This window comes from Mus musculus, chromosome 5 (assembly GCF_000001635.26).
Source record: "Mus musculus strain C57BL/6J chromosome 5, GRCm38.p6 C57BL/6J".
Classification (NCBI taxonomy): domain Eukaryota; kingdom Metazoa; phylum Chordata; class Mammalia; order Rodentia; family Muridae; genus Mus; species Mus musculus.
Window position 1 is genome coordinate 140765520 of NC_000071.6, and position 22637 is coordinate 140788156.

At 48.6% G+C, this 22637-nt stretch overlaps 1 protein-coding gene across 1 annotated transcript in view; it reads right to left on the reverse strand.

Annotated features, from left to right (window-relative positions):
- The window catches only part of Gna12 (guanine nucleotide binding protein, alpha 12), a 70488-nt gene that overhangs the window by 5576 nt on the left and 42275 nt on the right, over nt 1–22637 (reverse strand). Inside the window, exon 2 of the mRNA NM_010302.2 lies at nt 19878–20093. Within this exon, the coding sequence (NP_034432.1) occupies nt 19878–20093 (216 nt within the window). The remainder of the gene's footprint in view (nt 1–19877; nt 20094–22637) is intronic.

A 22637-nucleotide genomic window follows, 5' to 3' on the forward strand; every position in this document is an offset into this window, starting at 1 on the left:
AGCAGAAGGAAGGAAGAGTCCTTATATGGGGTTTTAGGTGCGTGAGAGAGTTGTGTGTGTGTGTGTGTGTGTTTGAGTGTGCATGAAGGCAAAGGCTGAACGACAGTCTTGGGTGTCATCCTCAGGAACACTGTCCCCTCCTCTGACCAGGGTGTCTCATGGTTGGCAGCAGTGTGTATGTTTTCAAGGCTGACGATTGTTAGACATTTCTGTTCGCTAGCTTAGGTGGTAGCATCAGCAGGAGGAAGGAGAGTCCCTACTCAGTGCAGTAGTGACTCAGAGTTGGTGAGACAGCACAGTGGTGTGCACAAGGGCTTTGGAGGCCTTCCTCAAGGGTGTTGGGTACCGAGGAACAGCTGAGAAAGGTCTTTTTCCTGGCAGCTAAAAGAACATGGCAATGTCAGTCACACACCTAGATGAGGGCACAGATGACACCTGGACTTGGACTGCTCCTACGTGCTATACTACCTGAGGAAAGGCATCTGTGGCTCTCAGTTGCTACAGTGTGGCTGTAGTTATCCAGCCATGGGAAGGAGTATTTAGAGGTAAGGAACTATGAGCTATAAAAGAGAATGTCATACTCCCAGTGCTCTCAGCCCCAGCAGTGCCTCGAGCCTCAGAGGTCCTGGTTACTGCATAAAGTCACACGTCTTTACCCCTTTAAAACACTTTAGAGACTCTTTTTTGTTGTTGTTTTTTTGAGACAGTGTCTCACCATATAGCTCTGGCTTCTTTAATTCACTATGTAGACCAGGCTGACTTTGAATTCAGAGATCTCTTTCCTCCTGAAAGCTGGATTAAAGGTGTGTGTCACAATGTCTGGCTTTCTTAACGTGTGTGTGTGTGTGTGTGTGTGTGTGTGTGTGCGCGTGCGAGAGAGAGAGAGAGAGAGAGAGAGAGAGAGAGAGAGAGAGAGAGAGAGATTGAGAGAGAGAACGATAAACAACCATCAGGAGTTGGCTCTAGGGCCTGAGTGGCACCTTTACCTACTGAGCCATTTTGTCAGTTCAATGTGTACTTTTCAAGGCTGATTATGCTAGACATTTCCCCTTTCCTAGTTTAATGACCCCAAACTGTCCACTGTCTAGTACCTGTGTAGACACCCCCAAGCAGAGAGAAGGACCTACACACACCCACTGGCTTAGCTCCTACTAAACAGTCAGCAAACCCAATCGTCTGCTGGGAAGTCCTAGCTGTGAGCCAGCACCTGTCTCTTCAGCTGTGTCTGGAAAGCCCCTGGACTTTTACCCCATTCCCAAATAAAGCAAAGACTTGGAAACCAAACCACTCAGCAGTTCAAGCCTCCAACATCCTTGTGTTAAGATATGAAAACCCGGAGCTGGGCAGCGGTGACTCACACCTGTAATCCCAGCACTTAGGAGGCAGAGGCAGGTGGATCTCTGAATTTGAGGCCAGCCTGGTTACAGAGTGAACACATGAACGAACCTGGGCCAGCAACATCCCAAACAAACAAATGAAAAGCTGGGGCTGCTAACAAAAGTGGTGGCAACAGGTCTGTGGTCACAACACTAGGGAGACTGAGGCAGGAGAATCAAGAGCACAAGATTACCTTGAGCTACGTAGTGAGACTCTGTCTCCAAAGCCATGGCTGAAAATTCAGGTTGGTGTGAGAATGCTTGTCTAGCATGCCAAGTCCTGACCCTATCCCCCTAGTACTACACCATACACACACATACACACAGGGTTCAGTAAAATCTCCTTTTTTTCTCAGTTGAAGAAACCAAAGTTTAGATGTTAATTTGGCCATAGTCAAAAAGCAAGTTAAAAGTAGAAAGATGGTTTAGTCACATAGTTTCCCACTCATGTGTGTGTGTGTGAGAGAGAGAGAGCGCTTGTCTCTGTGTGAGAGACACCTTGTCTGTGAGAGAGAGAGAGAGAGAGAGAGAGAGAGAGAGAGAGAGAGAGAGGGAGGGAGAGAGAGACCTTGTCTTAAAAGCTAAGCTCAAAAGCTAAGATGGAGAGAGAGAATAAAATTCCCAATGTTAACATTCTGGCTTCTACATGTATGTGTACACACGTGCACAAATATACTCTGTAACATATACAACACACACACACACACACACACACACACACACACACACACCCCTGAACTCTTCACCTCACTACATGCATGGCCTGAGAGAACAGAAGTGTGGACTACAAAAGGTTACAGATCAGACTCTGCCAGCAGTGAAGTGCAACCGTGTCTCCCACAGACTACACTAGGCCATCTAAATAAGGGCAGTAGCTCCTCTCAAAGAACAGGGGCACGGAGCTGAAAGACAATGAGGGGCCAGGCCTATGACGGTCCCTCCCATTTGCCGATGGCGGCTTGCCAAAGGGAAGGGGTCACAGCATCTTCCTGCTGGATATGACAAGGCCTTGACCTCCCCCACTCCAGGCTGAACAAAAGGGAAAGGAAAAGGCTCAAAGCAGCTTCTGCCTGCCAGACACTGAGTCATCCGTGCTGTGGGGCAGTGGGCTCTCTGAAGCAAGGAGAGGCAAGCTCTGCCATGCAGCCCCGGCGCTGCGGCCAGCTGGGAGGCCAGGCTGAGGGCAGGGAGGCCCAGGCTCCCCTGTAGGGCCTGTCCAGGCCTCCTGCTCCTCATAAAGAGCCCTTGTGCTGCCTCTTGCCTGATGCTCTGGCTCCTGAGCCTGTGGCCCCAGGACCACTGACTCAGCAAGCCATCCCTTCAACTAGCACTCTCAAGTTGGACTTGGACAAGGAGCTGAGATCTCCTTCCTGGCTTCTGACCAGAGATAACAAACAGAAGTTGCCTTCTCCTCTTCTCAGAGGCTCTCCCTTCTTGAATGTTCTGCTGATGAGAAGTTATCAGGATTTTAGGAGACCCCGCCCCAACTCACACACCCACACACACACCCGCACACGGTGGTGTGCACAGTGGTGTAAATAGCAGAATTGCTGTTCCCATGTCCCGCTGGAGATGTAGACACAGAATGACCTCATCTGACCATGAATGGCAGCATACACTTGCCAACTTGCCAGTGTGACAGCTTCACATGGCAGATGCTCAGCTCCAGCACAAATGGTCCTCTGAGGGATGCTTCTCTTGTTTGGCTCATGATGAGTCAAGGCCTTGTCTGACACAGTAAACATCCACTCCGGCTACTGTCTGAGGCTAACACTGTGACACACCTGCCACTCACAGACCAGACTCATGTGCACCAGGAAGGTGACACCAAGAGGCCCACAGTCTAAGGCTGGTTCAGAGCAGAAGAGGAGGAAGAGGAGGAAGAGAAGGGTTAGGATGAAGGAGGAGGAGGAAAGATGAAGGAAGGAAGGAAGGAGCAGCAGCTGACTGAGGCAAGAGCACCCTAAACTCAAAGCCAGCCTGGGCTGCATGGCAAGCTCCTGTCAAAATATAAAGCAAACTGAGGGCTGGGATGGAGCTCTTGGTGGAGCACTTGCCTGGCATGTATGAGGTCTGGATCTGACGCCTAGCACTACCCTCCCACAAAATAAACAAAGTTCTGCTCGTTTGTCACCAGCAGACAGCTTCCACACAGGTCCCTGTGGAGGGGAGTGCACAGGCCCAGGCAGGAAGAACTCAACAAATGAATGAAACTGCTTATATGAAACCAACTTGCCAACCAAGCAGAGTGCAAATCCTAGCTAACATCCCACTTTTCCCCTTTATGGATGTGAAGTAAACGCCCGGCCTAGCTTTTCATCTTCTAGAACTGGTGTCGGGCCAGGAGTGGTGGTACATGTGTGTAATCCCAGCACTTGGGGGGCTAAGGCAGGGAGCTCCTGAGCGATGTAGGGAAGAGTCTGTCTCAAACCAATCCGAACCAATGTGCCAGCTGTTCAAGAATGGAGACTTGGGGCTCCTCTGACAGCAGGGCCACTAAGAGGGCTCTTCACAGCACAGTCTGGAATGCTCAGAAGCCAACGCCAGGCCACCTCAGGGTACCTCCTTGGAGCAACATTAGCCGTTTATGCAGGAATAGCGCCAGGTGAAGTGTCATCTTCCCATAGCCTGAGCAGCAGGGACTTTTTGGACAAAGAGGACATTTGAAAGGTGTCAATGACTTGTCTCTCAAAGCAACATGTTTTCCACATTTTGGAGAATTTAACTTGATTTTTTTTTTTTTGAAAAAGTTCAAAGCTTGGTAAATAGAGGTACATCACAGAGTTTAGCTTCTTGAAGCTGGCTGGAGAAGATACACTATTTTTATCATATTCTACCCTATAGCCAGTGGGTTCTTATTTAGAAGAGAATGTTCATTGAGAAATTGGGAGGTGGGAATGGGGGCCAGAGCACTTGCTGCTCCTCCAGAGGACCGGAGTTTGGTTGACAGTGCTCACATCAGATGACTTACAACTGCCTATAACTCTAGCTCCAGGGAATCCAACACCCTCTCTGGCCTCTGAGGACAGCCACAAGCAAGTGTGCATGCTAATGTGCATCCCCATATGCACATTCACAAAGCGCTCTCTCTCAGGTTCAGTTGTCTGTACTAGCAAGGATAGAAAGGGGGACATCATAGCAGGCTTGTTTGCTGTTCATCATTCACAGCTCTCTAAATGCTTACCTAGACAGACTCCTCCCCAGGGAATGACCCCACTACAAAAATCAGCAAAGTTACCATTACCAAGAGGCTCCAGTTCTCACAGAAAACAGGATAATGCTGGACATAAGGGAGAAACCACACCCTAAAAGAATAAAGCCCTTAGTGAGCACTGTCCATATTTATCTCTCATTTAAAAGCTTCCTAACAGTATGGTCTCGTGGTTCAGGCCTGCAATCCTAGCCACTAGGAAGGCTGAGACAGGGAGATCTCAAGTTCATGGCTAGCCCGGGCACCTGAGTGAGACTGTCCCAAAATATACATCGAGAAGAGGGCTAGGATGGAACTCAGTGGTGATCCTGCCCAGCATGCACAAAGACCCAGGTCTAAGCTCCAGACAGAGCTGTTCACAGCAGCACTGTCCTTAGTGGAGAAAACACCGTTCATCCACACAATGTAACACAGCAACTAAAGTGCATGGCCTCCTGATATTGCACGCACGGAGAACTTGAGGGAACTCAAACATGTTAATGGTAAATTAAAGCAGTCATCTATGGGCCGGCTGGGGGGTTTGGCTCAGCAGGTGAAGTATCCTCAGAACCCACGGAAAAACCAGGGCATGGCAGTGTGTGTTTGAAACTCCAGCACTGGGAGTAGTGATGGCTAGTAGTCAGTCTACCGATTGGTGAGCTCCAGGTTTAGTGAGAGACCCTGCCTCTAAATATAAGATAGGTCTGGAGTTGACTCAGCTTTCAGAGCACTGGCAGCTCTTGCACAGGACTCAGGGTTCATTCCTAGCACTTATGAGGTGCCTCACAACCCTTTCCCTGTAACTCCAGTTCCTGGGGGATCCAAGGGTCTCCCTTAGAATCTTTTGGGTACCAGGTATACACATGGTGCACAGATACACATGAGAGCAACCCCCCACCCCGAATAAATAAAATTAAAAATGCTTAAAAAAAAAAGCCGGAGGAATCAGATGTGGTGGTCATTCCTTTAATGTCAGCACTCATGGTGCATCTCTGTGAGTTCAAGGCCAGCTTGGTCTACTTAGTGAATTCCTGACCAACCAGGGCGACACAAAACCCTGTCTCAAGACAATACAAAGCAAAGATGAAGAGTTGACAGGATAGTGACATTAATCTCTGGCCTCTACATGTACATGGGCACTGTGAGTCTCCTTCTCCTCCTGCCCCACAGCAGCACAATAAAACAACAAAAAGAAGGCAGCTATTGTATGACTGCATTTACAGGAAACACCCAGGGAGTCTACAGGCAGAAGATGGCTGAAGGACTGTCTGGGCTGGGAGCTGGGGCCAATGTGCATGGGTGGGATGGATCTCACTGGTGTGATGGAAATGTTTTAAAAATGGTTTTAGGGTGATGTTTGCACAACTTGGGGAAATTTACTGAAAAGTCCTTGAATTATACACTTCTAAAAAACTGAAGAAAAAGAACAAAGTTTCCACAAAGCCTGCTTATTTACTTAAGACAGCTCCTGCCTTGCTTGGGAGGAGGATTAATCATCTCCGTTTAATAATCCTGAGTAGCTCAGTGCAGGTTCAGGGCTAAGATCTACTTCAGAGCCTCAGCTTGCAGGGTAGGAACGCTCCAATTATACAGTCTGTTACAGGCCGTGTGCATCTTTATTAAACCACAGCTATTTGACAAAATAGCAGCAGGAAGTTAAACAGACCCTGCATGTCAATTAAAAGGAAACTGGGTAAGAGCCCTAAATGGAACTACAAGCTCCAGCAAGCTCCCTTCAAAGGTCCTCAGAGGAGAGTAGCCAGTCCCCCCTCTGGGGCCTCTGGGAAGGAAGTGGGGGGCTGCAGCTTGTGCTGCTGGAGCGGGGGATTCCCGAAGTGGATCCCCATTTCCTCAAGGCAGGGAGGAAATGAAGCCTGCTCTATAAAGAACCGGTGTCTGCTGTAAGAGCAGTGGGCGCTTTAAACCACCAAGCCATCTCCCCAGCCCCACAGAATTCTTTCTCATGTAAGATAGAATCCTTCCCTAGATGAAGATAGAGCCAAATGTGGTGGCTCAGCCTGTAATACCAGCACTCACTGGCCCAGCCAAAAAACAGTCACCAGGGTTCAAGACCAGCATAGGCTTCGGAGTTTGACAGTCTCTGAGACAAAATAAAGAGGAGGAAGGGAAGGAGGGAGGGAGGAAGGGAGGGAGGGAGGGAGGAAAAAAGGCGTTTTCTACCATGTCTCACGAGAGAGGGGAATGGGGAAGAATTAAACTTGTTGCCTGTTAGAAAGTTTATCAAGATCTTAACTCGATCCTTACAGTTGCTGCAAGGGTTAGAAAACACCACAGAAAACATGACAGGGGAAAGATGGGAGAGAAGGGGAGGAGGAAGAAGGGGAACAGGAAGAAAGAAGGAGACTAGGCCCAGACAGCGGTGCACCGCACTGGAGCACTCAGAATAGCTCTTGTAGCTCTTCTCTAGGCCTGACGTTAGCTCAAAGTAAAAAGCCACCCCCTCAAACAAAATCAACCAACCAATACCAAGAAATGGTAATAGAGACACTATAACTTTTTGAACATCAGCGTAAGAACAACCACAAACCTGGACAGTGCTTTCTAGCAGGAGTCACCTGAGAGCTCCCAAACCAGACAAGGAGAAAGTGGGGACACCCAGGGACTGTGCCTTCACGGTGGCTTTCCCAACCAACCTCTGGCCACCATCTCTGCCCACTCTAGGAGCCTAGGCACCCAGGGCTCCCTCCCCAGCCAGCAGGGCCTTGTTGCAACAAGGTCACTAGCCACCTTCCACTGATGGACAGATGAGCACCTGACTTCGGGCCACAGACCCAGCTCTCCTATGAAGACAACTTAAAAAAAAAAAAGATTTATTTATTTATTATATGTAAGTACACTGTAGCTGTCTTCAGACGTACCAGAAAAGGGTATCAGATCCCATTACGGATGGTTATAAGCTACCATGTGGTTGCTGGGATTTGAACTCAGGACCTTCGGAAGAGCAGTCGGTGCTCTTAACCGCTGAGCCATCTCTCCAGCCCCCCAAAGACGTTTACTCTAAGGAGGCTGGCCTGAACTTTGCAGAGGCTCCTCAAGGCTTCGGCACTGCACTTGCCCAGCAGAGCTTAGGTTCCGGGCCTATCCTCATCCTCTGTCAGCTGAGATGCTGTGCAGAGGTTACTGGCTCAGGAGCATGACTTCCACACCACTCCAGTAACACTTTTCACAATTAGCTGTGCTGGGGCTCTCCTTGACTTCATGCCCTGATCTACCATGGCAGCAGAGTTTTGCCATGTCTCTGCCACAGCGTGGGAATTCAGTGACTGTCAGCTGGCCTGGTCAAGGCCATGGCCTGCTCCATGTGTTGGATTCCACTTGAGTGTGCTTGGGATTTTCTCAGATTCTGAGTAAACCCTGGCTGTTCAGAGGGCAGTTGTGGGGCCTCTCCCCTTCCTCAAAGCATATGCCAGTGAGTCCTGTAGAGACTGATCAGAGCATGACTGGCCTCAACCCTGTCCTCTTAGTTGGTGAAATCCTTGGAGACTTAGGAAGCATTAATTATGTGAAATGCCCATCCAGGCTGGGGGCACAGTGCTGAGGTAGGTGGACTGGAAAGCAGGAATCTACTGTGTCACCAAGCAAATGAAGACCTTTCTTAAAAAAAAAAAAAAAAAAGCATGTGGGTCCCAGAAACCTAAGTGACTCTCTCAAACCACAGCTTGTGACATCTATAACCATTTGTGTTCAAGCTTAAGGAAAATAAAAGTTGGGTTTTTTTGTTGTTGTTTTTTTTTTCCCCCAGGTTGATGGCAAAAATCTCAGGACAAGATCTGCCAAATGTCTGAGTGGGCAGAGAATAATGTGTGCTCTGTGAACATGACACCTTCTCCTGACTCAAACATCCAATTAAAGGTGAAGGTCAGGAGAACACGCAGCAAAGCCTGTGCCTTATGTTCTTAAAGGTTAAGGTATCATGGAGGATCTGGTCAGTGTTCTTGGGATAGATTAGTGAACCAGACTCTTAAGACCAAAGGACAGGACCTGAGGTGCAGAAAGCAGTAGCTGTCACAGGCAAATTTAGTTTAGTGTTTGTTTTTTTTTTTTTTTAAATAAAAATTTCCCTACGTTTTTTATTTTATATGCTTGGGTATTCTGCCTCATTTATCTGTCTATCACATGTGTGCCTGGGGCCCACTGAGGCCAGAAGCAGGTGTTAGATCTCCTGGGACTGGAGTTATAGCTGAGTGCCAGGAATGGAACCAGAATCTTCTGGAAGAGCATCGGAACAATCTCTCAATCTCCAGCCTGTCACTTAGCTTTCTAAACATGTAAAACAAGTTCCCTTCTAATCAGTATTTTGGGTGTCTAAGTTTATTCTAATAGACACACCCGTTGGCCCAGGCTGGCCTCAAACTTGCAATCCTCCTAACCTTGGCCTCTTGAGTGCTGGCATTATAGACATGCAAGGCATAACTGTTTTCTATTTTATAGCCTTAATCTGGCTGAAATCTTACCACAGAGTGGACTGAAATGAGGCAAGAGTCAGCTTGAGCTGCCTTGGGAGACAGAAACTTAAGTGATGGGGCCTGAAGACATTTTGAATAGAGATTAGTAAAGAACAACAGAGGTGGAAGTCGACGTGAGAATCAAGGCTTGAGGGGCCCCCATGGCAGGGCATATCTGTAAGTCCAGCACTTTGGAGGCAGAGGTAAGAAGAAGATCATGAGCTCAAGGCCAATACCATGAAACTCTGCTCAAATGGGAGACACGGTTTAAAGGATTGATTTTCCTTCTTTTGAGTCACGAGAGCCTAGGATCCCTGTGCCTGGTGTCTCAGCTGGTAGCTGGAAGCCTCTGCTAGCTCCATCAATAAACACAGCAGAGAAACAGAACTGCCTGGTCTCTGTGCATTTGAAGAAGCCTGGGCACCAAATGCAGGATAGATTAGGCTCCTTGTTCTAAGAGATGGGATTTCCTAGGAAGGGCAGGAACCATAATGCCTAGGAACTATAGTAGATTTCTAAATGGGCAGACATGGTAGGGACAAGAGGGTATCAGAAATACCTGAGGAGCATCCTACAGATATGCTGAGTCCTAATTCAGTCTCCTGGAGTTGATTCAGGGGTGAAGGGCCCAGACTGCACTTTGAGAAGATTTGGACAACTAACACAGCAACACACTCTCTGCCAGCAAGAGAGACAAACGTGGCTATGGCAGAGACCTCACGTGAGCATGAGCTGGAGTGTGAGCTGAACTGTACAGATGGGTCTCCACAGGCGCGGGCACTGGCTCTGCATAGGACTTGCTCATTCAGGGGTGGATACTCATCTTGATGGTGCCATTAAAAAAAAAGGAAGGGTGCTGGTGTGGGGAGGGTGATGTCTCAGTAGGCAGTGTTTTTATGCAAAAAGACCTGGATTCTGATCTCTGACATCTGTATAAAGAGTTGGTCATGGCAGCCATCATTGGTAAGCCCAGAAGTAGAGGGTAGAGACAGGCAGATCCCAGGGACTGGCTAGCTAGACAGTCTAACCCACACACAGTGAGACCTTGTTTAACAAACAAGGTGGAGAGAAGAGTTGGTGGTTCAAGTGCTGTGGCTCAGGTCTAATGAGCTGAGTTTGATTGCCTGAACTCACAGTGGAAAGAGAGCACCAACTCCTCAGAGTTGTCCTCTGTCCTTCACAAGTGCACAGTGGCATGCGTGTTCCTCCCTGGCCCAATGACAAGATTCTGAGTTGGTCTTAGTATGAAGCATTTCCCTTTCTGATCTCCTGACCTTCGTGTTAGATGGTGATATCCACGGCACTCAGCAGGCCCCACCAGCAGGTATGCACACCTTGACCTGCACTCAGTAAGGCTGTTCAGCTATAGGCATGGTGGCAAGGGACTGCAGAATAAAAAAGCACATTCTTCTACAATTAAAAACAGAAGGAAGGCAAAAGGCACTATGAGCCAGTAAGTCAGGCGTCCCCCTGTCTAAGGATGGATGGCCAGATCAGGGCAGACCTTGCTTTTCCGGAGTGACTATTACCCAGGCTTTATTAAGGTCAGCGTTTCCTCTCTCACTTCTTTGGAGAATCATCTTTAGCCTCCTTGAAAGGACAAAGCCCCAGTTCCTCCTGTGGTCTGACCTACAGTTTTCCTCTCATGGAGCTGTGAGGAATATAGGCTGCAGCAGGCTCCACTCTCGGCTCAACTCCTGCACTCACTGGGAACCCTCTTTTCAGAACTCACCTCCCAGGTTGGAGCACAATAGAAATTCTGAAGGAGGGATTTTGAGGTGGTGCTGGACATGCCTATATATATATATATATCTCCCAGAATTTGCCTGAGAGAGACTGCTGCCCCACACAGCCAGGCAACGGTGGCTTCAATGACAGGCAGCAGACCTGGAGGGCATAGGCCCCTGCTCCCTGCTGAACTGGGTAAAAGGAGGTGGGACTTGCACACAGCACGTTACAGCTAGTCAAAGGGAGCTAAATCCAAAGCCTGCTTTTGTAAATGCTACACAGACTTCATAAAACATGTTTCTGCAGGGTCTGACTTTTACAATCCATCCCTAAAATGTCTCATGGCTTTTATGATTACAAAAATAATATGCTTTGAGCACAATTAAAAATAGAAATAATCTAGGGACTGATAAGAAGGCCGAGTGAGTAAAGGTATGTGCCATCAAGCCGCATGACCTGAGTTTGAATCCCCAGACCAACACAGCAGGAGAGAACTGATTTCCAGAAACTGTCTTCTGACCACAAGTCTTTCTTAGCATATGACCATGTACACACAAACAATAAATAAACATAACAAAAATCATTTAGGGCTGGGTACAGCAGTGCACATGTGTATTCCCAACACCCTTAGGGGCTAAGGCAGGAAGATCATTTGAGCCCCAGAGAACTGGAGATCAGCCCAGCCAACTCCGTATTCGCGTGAGATGACAACAGTCAACTCAGAGAACGTATGGTTTTGTGGCTGTGGGCATATGTGACCACTATGGAAGCAGAGGTAGTCCAGCCACTACAGACTTCACTCGTCTATGCCCAAGGCACATGTGCCTGTCCTCAACGACAGGACAGACAGATGTGTCCTGGTTCCTGCCTGCTTCCTTCACGGCAGGATCAGGGCCTTCCTGCCGCGTCAGCACCCAGAGCCCTTAGCTTTCCTGGCCTTACACAGGAGTGCTCTGAGCTCTAATCTGGCTGCCCAGCTCCTAGGGAGTGTTTGGGTTGCCTCCTTTCTGTTTGCTTTTCCTCCTATAAACAACACAACTCACCTCCTCACAAATCAGCTTTGCACAGTCAGCTCCTTGCTTTCCTTTTCAGTTCTCAACATTGCAAATTGGGACAGAGAAGTAAATAAAATACTAATATACAACTAACCGATACAACAGAACTCACAGGGCCAGGTGAGGTGGTGCACCCTTTAATCCCAGCATTCCAGAGGCACAGGCATGCGGGTGTCTGAGTTCCAGGCCAGCCAGGGCTACACAGTGTGAACTTGTCTAAACAAGCTACAAAGTGGGACATGACTTGAACCCCAGATGCAGCCTCATAAAACCCTCACTTTATCTTTAAAAGGTAACCTGTGCCAACATTAGGGATTTCTCTTTTTATTTCTGTGTAGTTGCATGCGTGCGTGCGTGCGTGCGTGCGTGCATGCGTGTGCGTGGGCGGGCCGTGCAGAGATTGATGGTGTTCCACGTATTTATTTAGATAGCACCAGTCATCCATTCACATAGGCTGGCCAGCAAGTCCCAGAGACACTAAGATTGCAGGCATGTGTTACTGTTCAGGCCTTTTCTCTTTGCATGTGAATCTATGTGCCCTTATCATACCTCATTATGCCCTGCTCCACAGTGCAGTTGAGTTTGTAGTGCAGCCCAGTTGTACCATATGACATTTAGACTGGGGCTCAGGTGAGCAGAGCGCTTGCCTGGTAAGCCCTGAGTCCATACCAAACACAACTGTTGTGGTGGGGTACACCTGAAAACCGAGCATTTAGGTAGGAGGACCAGGAGTTCAAGGTTAGTATGGACACATTAGATTGTCTCAACAACAACAACAACAACAACAACAACAACAACAACAACAACAAAGAGGGATGCCACGGGAAATTCGTATGACAGCCTGAATGTATGTATCATCTGAACCATCTGAGGGACTCACTGTGCAGTGAGCTCACAGCCATGAATAAAACCTTTTAGCTCCCCACTTGACTTCCAAGGAACATTTGGGTTATTTGTGGCTGTTGAGTAATGCCACGGTGAGCCTTTTCACACAATCTTTCTGCCCTGTGCCACGGGGCGCGCACACCCTTACCTCAGTAACAACACAATCTGTCCTCTAGATTGGGAGCACAGGTTTGCCTTCTTGTGAGCACCAGTGTGGAGTGTGGAGAGCTGCAGGATGCCCGTCCCTGCAGCATTTTAGAATTCTTGGATGTCTCGAGGCATGCTGAGATGGCAGGTCCCTATGTGGCTGTGTATTTACTTCATTTTCCTACTGAGCTGCCTGTTTCTTGCAGACACAGTGTGGAAGTTCCTGGAATGGCCTAGGCACTGGCACCTGAGCTTACAATTGCACACATTCTCACTTCCATGGCTATGTTACCTCTGATGGCAGAGGAGGCTTGGTCTAATGGTACTTACCTTACTAATCTTTCCCTCTTGGGTTTGCATATTTGTTGTTGCTTTCAGGCAGGGTCTCATATAGCCTAGGCTGGTCTCAAACTTCACATTCAGGTCAGGCTGGTCTTTAATTCCTGATCCTGCTATGTCTACCTCCTGAGTGCTGGAATTATAAGTGTGCAATTCTACACCTGCCTGGACTTGTCTTTTGAATTCTTCCAGTCCAGATGTTATGCCACACATCTTTGATCCCAGAACCTAGAAGACTGCTATGAGTTACAGGCTAGCCTGAGCTACTGAGCAAGGGCTTATCTTAAAATGAGGGAGAGGCAGAGGCAGAGGCAGAGAGGCGGGGGAGAGGGGAGAGGGGAGAGATGGGGTAGGTGGCTGCATGCATGTGTGCATGCGTCTATGTGCATGCGTCTATGTGCCTGCGTGAGTCCTGTATACATAAAGAATAAGCGCCTGAGTTCAGGAAAATCCCCCTGCAGGGCCTCTGCCCCTGTTCTTCCTGTGTTGCTCTGTGTGGAGCTGGGCGATGCTGTGAGCACACTGACTTCACACTGCTTTCTGCTTATTTCCATCTCCATCCATAGCCCTGCTGCCTTGATCAGTAAAGATATTTAAAAATACATCTCTATATCTGGTCAACAAATATCTTTGATAAAGAACCAGTTATTCTAGATTTTGTGGGCTACAAATAGTTTTTTCTACTGCATATTCTTGTTCTTAGCTGGGGCTGGGGAGCATACTAAAATGACCCACACGACATTTATCCTCTAGGCTGTAGCTTGCTGATCCCTGTGACAGGTCCAGATGTTAAGGATAGAGTCCAGGTGCTAGGCAGGGGCTCTACTACTGAGGTACACTATCACTGCACCCAATTCTGCCTCTCATTCATTAAGTAGCCTTCTTAATGAATAACTTGCTGGGTGTGGTGTTCATGTGCATAATTCCTGCACTTAAGAAGCAGAGGCAGGTGAACCCTGTTTCAACACCCCCTCCAAAACAATAAACAAGCAAACAAGAACAGCAGCAACAACAAAATCCCTGACATCACTGTCCTCAGAGGAAAGTAAATGGAAGCCATAGTGAGAAAAAGACACTAAAGCTGGAGAAGTGAATGCACATTTCAAAACCCTAAACTCACTACACAGCTTTGATCCCAAGTGTGGCCCTACAAAAGAGGGGCGCACAGGCCAGTGGACCAGAACTGAATGTCTCAAAACAAGCCTACTTTGGTGGCTGCTTTCAACAAGGGTGCCATGGCCCTTCAATGGGAAGACACAGATGGTTGTAAACACTCTGTGTGGATATTCACAGTCTACACACACAACCAACACAAATGCATCAATGTCCTACCACAGGGTAACCCAGCTCTAAGAAGAGAGCCTTGGATTTGGCAAGGTCACCAAGACGAAGGACAAGAGAAATAGCAGGTAAGCCATTTTTACTCTTCCCGAGGCGCAGACTTCCATATGGATATGAATGTCTCTCTCTACAGGTCCTTTCTGAGGCCCTTTCCTGAGGTTTGCTACTGGCCAGTCTCCTGATGCAGCTTGAGACAGCCTTTAGTCTGCCTTCATTTTCACTGAACAGGCTGCAAGTCTCCTCTCACAGACTCACCTGGAGGTATCATTTCCTCAAGCGTTGGGCGAGTGTCAGCCTGCCACCTCAAGTTATAGCTGCCCAACGTTTTTAAAATATCACTTTCAATACTGCTCTGTTTTAGTCCCAGCACTTAGGAGGCAGAGGCAGGCAGATGTCTTGAGTTTGAGGACAGTTAGGGCTACATAGTGAGATCCTGCCTACAAACAAAAAAGCACTTAGTCCCCTCTGAAGCTGTTTGCCATCAGCCCTCCCTGTAATCACTGTGCCTGGGACAGGCATCCAGGACGTCGTTTCTCAGTGAGGTGGTCTCACTACAGGGGAGTCTCTGAGATTCTCTAGTGTTGGCCATTCCATACTCTTATGAGACATGTTCTCCTCCTGGTCTTGAACTTGTAACTTCCTTCCTTGGTGTCCCAGGCAGGTAAGAGATAATCGACAGGCATGCCCCGCCATTCCTAGCTCTGTTCCCTGTTGGGGGCGATGCAGACTTTAAATGTCTCAAGAACAGCTAGCTGCCAGGGACTACTGCCTCCTAGGCACTCATCTCCCAATTTCTTAACACCTAGAGCCTTTCATAAAACGAGTTACTGACTTATTTAATGTATAAGTACCATAGTGTGTGTCTGGAGGTCAGAGGACAACTTTTGGGAGGTGGTTCTACCATATGGTTCCCAGGGGGTCAAACTCAGGGTCCTAGGATTGGTGAAAATACCTTTATCTACTGAGCCATCATGCTGGCCCTCATAAAATTAGTTTCAATCTTCTGTCTAGCATTTAAAATTACTCTCAGGTCTTTGGATAATCATCTCACTTTAATGGGAGGCCAGAAACCTTAGAATTATCACTTTAGGATAAATGCTTTGGATGAGTTATGGGCACAGGGTAGACCATGCTGTTTCACTCTAAGCAGCAGAATGACACCTCTCTCTATGCCTATCACTTGTGTAGGACAGCAGACATTTCCTGCAAACCCCGTCAGCCCTCAGTTGTATTGTGTAAGGTCGCTACAGGGCTGGGGATGGTGGTCAGGGGCAGAGCCTGGGGTGCCTTCCCCAGCTCTGCGATAAAGAGTTACAAGTGAGTAAAACCACTACCAATCTAACTGACAATCAGTTTAAAAACATTATTTTGTGCATGTGTGTGGGCATGTACATGTCACGGTATGCATGTGGAGGTCAGGGGACAACTTAATGAGAGCTGGTTCTCTCTTTCTTCCATGTGGGTGCCGAGTGAGTCATCTTGCTGGCTCTCCAGCAGTGAGCTCTATCACCAGTGGGCTATTTTCTGTTTTATGATAGGCAGTAGTAAGGTTTGGAACGTTACTCCTCCTTTGAGTCTATTCTATATGGGGAGAAGGGGACAGGACACTAGATTCTGTTGCCTGGGATGACAGACATGTGATTGCCCCACAATGTCAGGCTTGGATGTGGTCAGAGAAGCTCTTTCAGAAGTTGGCTCTCTCCTGTCAACCTGTGGGAGCAGGGACAGAACTCCGGTTGGGCCATCTTGCAGGCCCCTTCCTGTGCTTTAAGATGTGAGGTGCAGCCTAGAAAGGTCCTCTTCCTCTGTCACCGTGCACAGGCACACTCCCAGCAGTGGATACCAGTGCGCCTGTGGCACTAGGGATGGGACAAAGCTAGGCTGACACGTGTGGAGAGGGAAGATCCCATAAGCTCCCTCTCCTCAGAGGAGAAAAGTTGCCCCAGGATGGTCATCAGACCCAGCCTTTTCTCTTCCTCAGAGTGGCGAGACATCTCAGAGGGCAAAGGACAAGGAAGCTGCCACTTGGCAGAGTTCTCAGAGCAGCAGGGATGGAAAGAGCCCAAACTCAGATGGCTGGAATACAGCCTGGGACTATGCTCTGCAAGCGCTATGCACATCACCGTGTTATAACAAGGGCGGCTCAGCACCACTAGTCAGCTGCTTTCCTAAAAGAAAACTGAAGAAATGTCCCAAGTTTAGGGATGAGACACCCATGTGCCTGCAATCTACTAAACAGGAAATTAACCACGCCTCACATGTCTGTAGTCAACTCTGTCACTGAAATCCCAAGGTGACCTAAAGCTTCAGCTGAAGCAGATGACAGACAGGGAGAGGGCTCATGTCCCTCGTGAGAGGCAGCCCTACCCTGGCTGTAAGCACATTGTATCTCACTGGAAGGGTTATGGGCAGACATAGTTTTGGTCTCCCTGCTGGGTCCCTAGCACCTGGTTTGATCCCTAGCCCTGTACTTGGGTGCCCATAGCACCATGGGTACACAGTCAATGTTGAATGTTTAAATGTGTACAGGGATTAAGCAGACAGGAAAATGAAGCCCAGTTTCAGTGACTACCAAAAAGTCTCCTTAGCCACTCTGCCACCTTTCTCGGCTTTATTTTCATGCTGCCTGTCTAGGCCAGGTATCCATCCCAGCTCTAAGGCACTGTACCCAGTGGGACAAGACAGGGAACATCTAATCAGAAAACTGCCCTCTAACTTCCCAGATGAGGAACTTATAAAACAGCCACTGGAAATAAGAACTCTGATGTTCACACCTCCATCCCTGGTGTACCCTCCACAACTGGATTAATTTCCACTTCAATTTCAGGTCTGAACCTCCTTTCCCAGGCTCAGGACTTCTCTGGTAAAGGCCGGCAGTAAGTTTGACACTGAGGAATAGCTTCTACTCAACTCCTAGGCCTTTCTCACACTTTCTCACATTCCTACCCAGGGAAAAGGTTTTCCCTTAAGGCAATATGCGGCATCTTCTGTGAGAAAGCACGTGCAGATGGAAAGCATGGTTAAAGCATTATCTTTACCACACACCGGGACCCGGAGGTGGAGGCACAAGGATTTGTTTGCAGTCAGCCTTCAGCTACAGAGTGAGTCTCTGCCTCAAGGGGGAGAAAAATGACATCTGTATACTCTCCAGATGGACTTTAAAATAGTGTGTAAAGGCTGGAGGCAGAGCTGGGAGACGGCTCACTGGATGAAGTACTTGCCAAGCAACTGTGAGGACTGGAGCTCTGATTCCCAGAACCCATGAGTGCTGCACAGGTGCGGTGGCCCAGTGGCAATCCCCTGAAAGTCAGAGACAGGATCCCAGGACACGGTGACTTGCTACATTAGTCAAACCAGTGAGCTCTGGATTCAAGCAAGAGGCTCGGCCTCAATATATAAGGTGAAGAACAATCTAGGAAGATGGACTTATCAGGTTCTAGCTTCGGCAAGTGCGTGTGAGCGTGCAGCTTCAGTGTCTCCTGAGATACGCACGAGGAAAGAACACAGAGAAAAAGGCCCTTAGACAGTGCTGTAACCAAGTAACTGAGCACCCTGGTATCACAGGCCCCTGGACATGGTGTCTGGGCACAAGGCCACTTCTGTGGTTTTCCTGCCAAAGAACATATTCTTCTTTTAACAAGATTCATGGCATTTACTATGTGTGTGTGAATGCGTCTGTGAACACATGCATACACGTGTGCTAGTATGTGTGCCCATGCATGCATGGAGGCCAGAAGAGGGCAGCAGATAGCTCAGAGGTAGAGTTACAGTTGCAGGATGCTGGGATCTGAACTCCAGTTCTCGAAATTCCTCAGCAAAGACTCTTAACTGCAGGGCCACCTCTCTGGCCACCCACCTCAGCCTCTTTTTTTTTCCCCCGAGACAGGGTTTCTCTGTGTAGCCCTGGCTGTCCTGAAAAGCCTCTTTTTTAAAACCCAGGAAGATGTAGGTTCTGACCACTGTAGCACGGCTGTGGGAGGTGTCACTGTGGGGACTGAGCTGGAAGGAGTCAGAGTGGACTGTGAGCAGCATCCCTAAGATGATCGAGAAAGCACGACTCACTAAAACAAAGAGATGACACAAGAAAGAAGCAGACACTTTGAAGAAGAGAAAACACAGGGACCTCACAGATGGATGGAGGCAACTTCAAATGACCCTGAAGGAGATCAGCTAACCCTCGGGCTTGTCAACAGTGGACAGCACCCGTGTGTGGACAGCGGAATCCTCCTGTACTGCCAGAGGCAGCACAATCAGTACAGCTGCCGCTCTGGAAAGAGTGTGATGTCACAGTGTCTATCTGGAGATAGGTACACCTTGTGACCCACTGATTATATTCTGAGGTTGACATCCTACAGTCAGACTTGAGCATGTGCACCTGGAGGCAGATAAGAAGGTCACAGCAGTTTCTGACACAAAACCCTGAAACATACGGAAAGACCCCAGTGAGAAACCACAGACTGTGTGTTTGCACAATGGAGCAGTAGAAAGCCGTGGAAAGAGACCATAGAGGGTAGTCTGAATGAAAAAAAAAAAAGCAAGTTACAAAAGAAAACGTGTCCTATGAAACCACCGACAGAAAGTCTGAAAGCTGCCGGAAGCTTTAAACCATATTGTTTAGAAATAAGAACCATCACAGCAGAAGCACGGGAGGCGCTGGGCATGAAGGAGGTGGAACAGGACCCTGTTTGCCCGGGGCAAAGACACAAGAAGAATAATGGAGGCCCTGACACACGATGAGCATTAGCCATCTATCTCCTGGTTACCGGACAGATCAACACATATCTTTGAAAACTGTCGGTGCTGAAGTGCAAAGCAAGCAGGCAAAATACCGGACATTTTCTGGCTGTAGACTATGCCCTCCTTAGCATCTGAAACAGCTACATTGATTAGCCTTTCTGAGATTAAAGGCCCTTCAGTGGAGAGACCAAGCCTGCAGAGGTTAGATGCATGCAGAGGATCAGAGAACACTGTGACCCACGGCTGCAAACTTCCTGCAGGGAAAAGTTGCTTTAAGGGTGGGCAAGGTAGCCCAAACAGCCGGAGTCCCTGCGCTCTGCCAGTCTGGACTATGTTAAGAACCTTTTGCTCTTCGTGTCAAAAGAAGCATGCTCTTTCTGGAACCAATGAGACAGCCAGGTCTCCATTCTGTGATTTGTTTAATATTAGGATTTGTAGCAAAATATAGCTCACTCCTGTTAATACATTTTTTCTCCCTTTGTCTGATGGTCCCCTATAAATGCCAGGCTGTCCTTGAGCACGGGATCCTATTGCCCCAGCCTCCTGAGTGAGTATGGGGATGACAGGACTGGGTTTTAAAGGATCATCATGTGGAAGTCAAAGGTTCCCTCACCAGCTGGAACTCGCTTCTGCGGCTGAAGGCTTCCCTGATCCCCGAGTCTCTCCAGAGGGCACTCAGGGCTGGCACGTAGAGCTGGAAGGTGGCAGGCTCCACAGGCAGCCCTGCCTTGTTCTCGAAGGCCATCAGAAACATCCCGTGCTTCTCGTTCTCAGAGTGCTGCCAGGGAATGCCGAGCTTGTCTCGAGCGTCCACAAGAACCCTCGAACCCTGGAAGAAAGTGAGAACAGAAGGTTTACTTGTGCTCTGAGCCCACAGTGGAGACCCTTAGAACTGGCTGCCATCAAGTTTGCAGCCAGTGCATATCTCCTGTCTGTCCTGGCATGAATGTCTCGATTCCCAGGACCCTAGCCAGAATCCCCTGAGAGGAAAGCCTCAATTGGGAACTGCAGAGCTCAAAGTAATCTGTGGGGGACTGTCTTGATTATTAATCAATGTAAGAGAGCCCAGCCCACTGTGGGCAGCACCACCCTGGGTAAGGTGGTCCTGTGCTGTACTAGAAGGAGTCAAAGAGTGAACCAGCAAGTCATATTCCTTTATAGTTTCTGCTACAAGGTCCTGCTCTGACTTGCTCAAAGATGTACTCTGACCTTCAAGTGTAGGATGAAATAAACCCTTTATTCCCCAGACTGCTTTTGGTCAGAGCATTTTATCACAGTAGTGGAGAGGAACTAGAACAGCCTATAACTACAGGCAGAGGTTCTTGTGCAGTGCCTCCCTCCCTTCCTGCCAAGGCACTGGGATGGAGCAGCTACATGGGAAGGGAGTGCTGGCACCTTTAGCCACACTGTCCTAGGGCTGTCAATTCCTAACAAGATACAACTGCTTGTCCCAACTCAAAACAGGCAGAGCAGGAAGTCATGCACACAGGCAGTAAGCAACCCTGAGACAGGAAAAGATGGAGTGGCCGTGCACTGAGCCCACTCCGCCAAATGTCCCATGCACTGTCCCTCTGTGCTGCCAGCAGAAACTGCTGTCCATCCTTGCACTTGCTTCCTCCATGTTAAAAATACGCTTAGTGCTTCCCTGCCCTTTCCTCCCCTTGCAGACAGGGTCAAGAGGGATGGGCAAGACCCCCAAATCAAACAATGCTAGGGGACGCCTGGCCTGGAAGAACTCCATTTCAGCGGAGGCTTCTGGTCACCCACCCTCTCAGACTACTGCTTCAAGATCGGCCAGGCAGATCCTGTGAGGTCTGTCCTGAGTGCCTAAGGCTCACTCAGCTCTCTGAATAGTCAGTACTGTGTAGAGTAGTGGGGTCACCAAGAAGGCAGTGGTAGGAAAGACTTTGCCTTGCCTGCCTGCCAGTCTACGAATCACCACCTCCATTTCTGCCCATGTGACATTTTATTTGTTTTTTTATTGTTGCATGCATGTGATGTATATGCATGTGGGCACACATGCTGTGCTCTCATGTGGAGGCCGGCCGGGGCCTGCATCCTGCTCTACTGTTCTCCACCTTAGTCCTTTATCTCAATGAACCTGGAGGAAGGCTGGCAGCAGTATGCCCCAGAATCCTCCTGTCTCCATTACCACAGGGATGTGGTTACAGGTCCAGTTTTCATGTGGGTGCAGGTGATTCAAACTCAGATCTTCACACATGTACAGCAAGAGCTCTTACCCACCAGGCAACCACCTGGACTGACTGACTGACTGACTTACTTGTCTTGAACTGTAACCTCCTACCTCTACGTACTGAGTGCTGGGGTGACAGGCATGTACCACCCCATTCCACATACTTACCATTTTAGAAAATTAAGTAACAGCTTTATTGTGCTATATGCATCTGCTGCCTGATTTGCCCATGGAAAGTGCATGGCTCCATGGTTTTAGTTGTCCTTTAACCTAAGATACCTCATCCTAACCCCAAGGCAGGTCTTCATCAGCTATGTGTCTTCATAGCTCAACTGCAGCCTTGGGCTGATGCTGTAGCTTCCGCACTTGCCCTGACCCACCGAGGCAGTGTAGTTATTCCTCAGTCTTTGCTGCATGTCTAACCGACAGGAATGCCTTGTGGAGGTGTCGCCCCCTTGGAGTCAGGGTGATCATATTCACATTATCATCCACTCAGCAATAGGAGAAAATATCTGCCAAGCACACAGCTGACAATGGAGTTGTGCTAAGAATTTATAAAGAACACTCAAGTCTGGAGTGCTGAGAAGGCTCAGGAGGTAGAGATGCTTACTGCCAAACCTGACAATCTGAGCTCAATCCTTTGGACCCACATGAAGGAGAGAGTTGACCCCTTCAAGCTGTCCTTTAAGCTCCACAAGGCAACACCACACTCCTCTCCCTGCACAGTAACAAATGTAAGCAGAAACTCAACAGTTTCTAGCCTAGTTAGAAACTGGGTGAAGGCTGGGCGGTGGTGCGCACACCTTTAATCCCAGCACTTGGGAGGCAGAGACAGGCGGATTTCTGAGTTCGAGGCCAGCCTGGTCTACAGAGTGAGTTCCAGGACAGCCAGGGCTACACAGAGAAACCCTGTCTCAAAAAACTAAAACCAAACCAAAACGAAAAAAACAAAAAAACTGGGTGAAGGACATCAAGGGATGTCAGAAGAGCAGGCCCAGCCAGCGAGTCAGCAGATGCCCACCATGGTCAGCCTGGGAAAGCAGAGCAAGGCTTTGGCTAAAGACACACCCATTTACCTATGAGAAGACGAAGCATTGGGTGAGGGTGAGGGTGAGGGTGCTGGGAGATTCAGAAGCATCTCAGAAAACTAAACAAACTGGGACACAGCCCAGGGAACTC